We start from the raw sequence: 3,616 nt of genomic DNA, 5'->3' as shown, positions 1-3,616 counted from the left end.
CAATATATGTATATACATAAACGTTTAAATGTTGCTCAGTATTGTTACGTTAGACTGAATTTTCTAGAAAACCTTCCCACGGCTATAAATATAACCAGCGAGACGTGCCAGAGAGAGTATCTATTATTAGTTCGCTATAGTCAGTGATGCAATAAAACTTTGAAAGCTATAACTGTGATTTTTATAACGCTTATCAATGGGAAAACTTGAGATATTTGACCAGGAATATTTATAAATTTTGAACGTTACAAATCATTTAACTTCAGTGGATTTTCATTGGACATTAGTATTTTTATGAAAACATTGCCTAACGTCACAAGTGGAAAAATTGGTGTGTGATCAGTGAGAGACAAAGATTCCCGTTAAGTGAAATATATCTCCATCAACTCATAATCAACTCGCTCATTGTGAACCCTCGATAAGATATCAAGGAAGTTCCAAACTAGAATAAAGACTTTACATTGCTTGTAAGTTTGTCTATACATCATTGTGTGCAATAACTATTTGTAATTATTGTTATTGTAAATTGTATTGTTGTGTGTATATTAAAACATATTTGTGTTTAAAACAGTGTGTATCAATCTTGTTGGCAAATATCGTAAACTGACTATATATCGGCTTTAGTTTAACTACTAAATCCAAAGTACAATTTAACTACTAAATTTAAATTATCAGTTAACTCGGTTACAAACCATTTGAAATTCCAGTACGTAACACTTGTACACATTGAAAGTAATTCTTGTAATGCGTATTCTTAGTTGATTATATTATAGTTTGATTCTAGTTCCTTATTCTTTAACGTATACACCTAGCAATTCATTTCTTTAATTCTTTACTTCTTCACATATACATGTGGAAGATAATGCTTAGTTTTGGTTAATTATTCCTTGCCATGTATAAACATCCATGTTAATCTTTAGTTCTGGCTCTTACTCCTTAATAGATACTTAGATACTCATATCTGTGTACATTCCCACTCTTCACCGTTAAAAGGTGCACTTGTTAAAGAATGAGGACATGAAAATGGAAACAGAAGGAGCATCGGCACAAGGAGGCGTGTCACACTCCTATTGGTGAAGGGTTTTGCTGGATGATACATCATCATGCAGTAGAGCAAATTCAAATGTTTCATGTGAATTTTAAGTTTGAGTTTCACAAGGCTGGTGGCACGTAAGTCTAAGGCAGAATAGTGCGACCTGAAAAGAAAAGTAGCTAATCTGATAATTATCAGAAATACATTTTCAGATAAGGGAAGTGTTAACATTAAAATAAAAAAGAGGAAAGTTTTATGCTACTACATAAATACTTGTAACATCCAGTTTAAGAAGAACAAAAGATAACATCTGTTTTATGAAACTTATGGTTATGATTATTCCAAGGTATAAACATTAATGTTGAGATTTTAGTTTTGGATGTCACAAACTACTGTTTACCTCATTTAAGAATTACAAGTATGTTAACTGATTACATATAAGAGTGCATCTGTAGCTCTTATGAAAAATCTAAAAAAGTGATAAAAAAATGGTTTTTCTAGGAGGCGGTTTTGGTGGAAAAAAGGAGTCTGGCCAGCTGAGGTTTGGTGGAAGGGACCGGCCATTTAAAAAGCCAATCATTGTTAAGCCAAAGCTTGAGGATTCTCGAAACAACTTCCATAGGAGGAAAGATGATGACAGATCACAAAGATATGAAGAAAAAAACTACAGGAGAAGAGATCCAGAGAGACAGGGTTCAAGACATCAAGACAGATGGCATGAGGGAAAATATAGAGAGAGATCTCATCATGACCGTCATTCAGATACCAGTAGACGTCACAGAGACAGATAGTACTAGGATAGGAGCATTAAAAAAAAAAAAACTTGGAACATAGGCTGGCTGGCTACTCTTGAATAGAGAGTAGGTATGATACAACATGATTGTATCATCGTCAGTATTTAACTTTTGTTAAATAATCTTATCGATCACAGAAGCATTTTCTTTTAATTGTAATGTCAACTTTGTTTTAAAACTGTGAAAATTTTTATAACCTTTATGGAAGTTTCATGCCATAGCTACATTGGAAATTTTAAATGAAGAAAATGAACTATATTCATTGGTAATTTTGTATTAACTTTTCACATAATAAATATTACAACTTTCTTGAAAAATTTAACATAAAGTTAATAATTGTAATTAATTGGTAAACTTTTTTTAATTATATAAAACTGAGCCTTTCCTTTAGTTATCTTAATAAACAAAAGTAATTATGTAGTTCTGAGTTCCTTGCATTGGGACTACATTTGAACCAAACTCAGCCATATAACCATCTTCTGTAATATCCTCTTTTAAAGTAGTTTTAGTAGGTAAATACATAATAAATATAATTTCTGGTTCTGAATTGTTGTAATAAACCTGTTTAAACTTGCTATTTTATAAAAAAAAAAAAAAAGTGTTATTTTTACAAATTTTTGAATAATTGTTTGTTTACTAATCTTTGTTTAGTTCATGATCATTTCTATAGCTCATACAAAAATATTATACAGATCTTTATCACATTTAGTTTTAGTTAATCTATTATATTAGTGACTGTACAAATTACATACACTACTGTTGCTCATAATGTATGAAATGTAAATCATGTGATAGCTGTATTCATGAATAGTAAATAAAATTGTTTTTTATACTGTATACCGAGAAATGGATTTTATGCTAAATAGTCCCCTGTTAGGACAGCAGTAAGTTTATGGACTTACAATGCTAAAATCTGGGGGTCGATTCCCCATGGCAGACATAATAGATAGCCAAATGTGCCTTTGTTCTGAAACAAACCCAAACTCATGTTAAATATACAACATACACCAAAGCCTCTTGAGTAATGTGTAAATCAAGAAAACCAATAAAAGACCTTGCAATAGAAAAAATTAACCGTTAGTAACTAGAATGGTTAGGAATTTTCAGCTAACTATACTGTCTCATTTTTACAACTATTTTCCTGCTAAAGCAATGAAATCTACATGACTATCTAAGCTATGGCTTCTGGAACTGTGTATAGCAACTAGGAATGTTCTACAACTTCTCTCATGACAAGCAATGCCTCTAGAACCTTCATATTCTGAGACACTATATATTCTTGACCTATTAAAAAACAAAAAGTTATAACAGGAAACAAGTTGGAAAGGACAACAGGCCCAGTTTAAAATCATATCAGTTTGTTAATAGAATGATCACAAGTTTGATCAATTCCTCACAGTATATACCATTTATTTGATGGAGAATAGTGATATAATCCATTATTTTTCATGCAAATCAGGACGTTAGCCAGTGATAAAAGAAAGAGATAGATTTTTGTTAATGCTAATAAGTTTGAGATCCTTTTTACTTAGGCCTAGTATGGCCTGGTAGTTAAGGTTCTTGACTTGCAGTTTGTGGGTTACAGGATCAAAACACATTACTAGGAGTTCTTGCCCTTTCAGCTTTGTTAATATTATAGTGAGATAGTTAATCTCACCATTCACTGTTAAAGAGTAACCCAAGTATTGGTGGTCCACAGTGGCGTAGCAAGGGGGAGTTGCAATCGCCCCCGGGTGCAGGTGTGAAGGGGCGCAAAATTTCCCCTGGCCTATAATGCCTATTAATTAAT

The 3,616-nt window shown here is 32.1% G+C and overlaps 1 protein-coding gene across 4 annotated transcripts in view; it reads left to right on the top strand.

Annotated features, from left to right (window-relative positions):
* LOC106468152 (U11/U12 small nuclear ribonucleoprotein 35 kDa protein-like) overlaps positions 1-2,664 on the top strand; it is a 17,712-nt gene extending 15,048 nt beyond the window's left edge. For all 4 annotated transcript variants that reach the window (XM_013928563.2, XM_013928562.2, XM_022396461.1 and 1 more), the window contains one exon: positions 1,535-2,664. In XM_013928563.2, the coding sequence (XP_013784017.1) occupies positions 1,535-1,824 (290 nt within the window). In that variant the 3' untranslated portion in view covers positions 1,825-2,664. The remainder of the gene's footprint in view (positions 1-1,534) is intronic.
* The last annotated feature ends 952 nt before the right edge of the window (positions 2,665-3,616 follow it).

Source organism: Limulus polyphemus, unplaced genomic scaffold, assembly GCF_000517525.1.
Source record: "Limulus polyphemus unplaced genomic scaffold, Limulus_polyphemus-2.1.2 Scaffold2893, whole genome shotgun sequence".
Lineage (NCBI taxonomy): Eukaryota > Metazoa > Arthropoda > Merostomata > Xiphosura > Limulidae > Limulus > Limulus polyphemus.
Note: the sequence above shows the minus strand (reverse complement) of the source record. Positions and strands in the feature narration are given on the sequence as shown.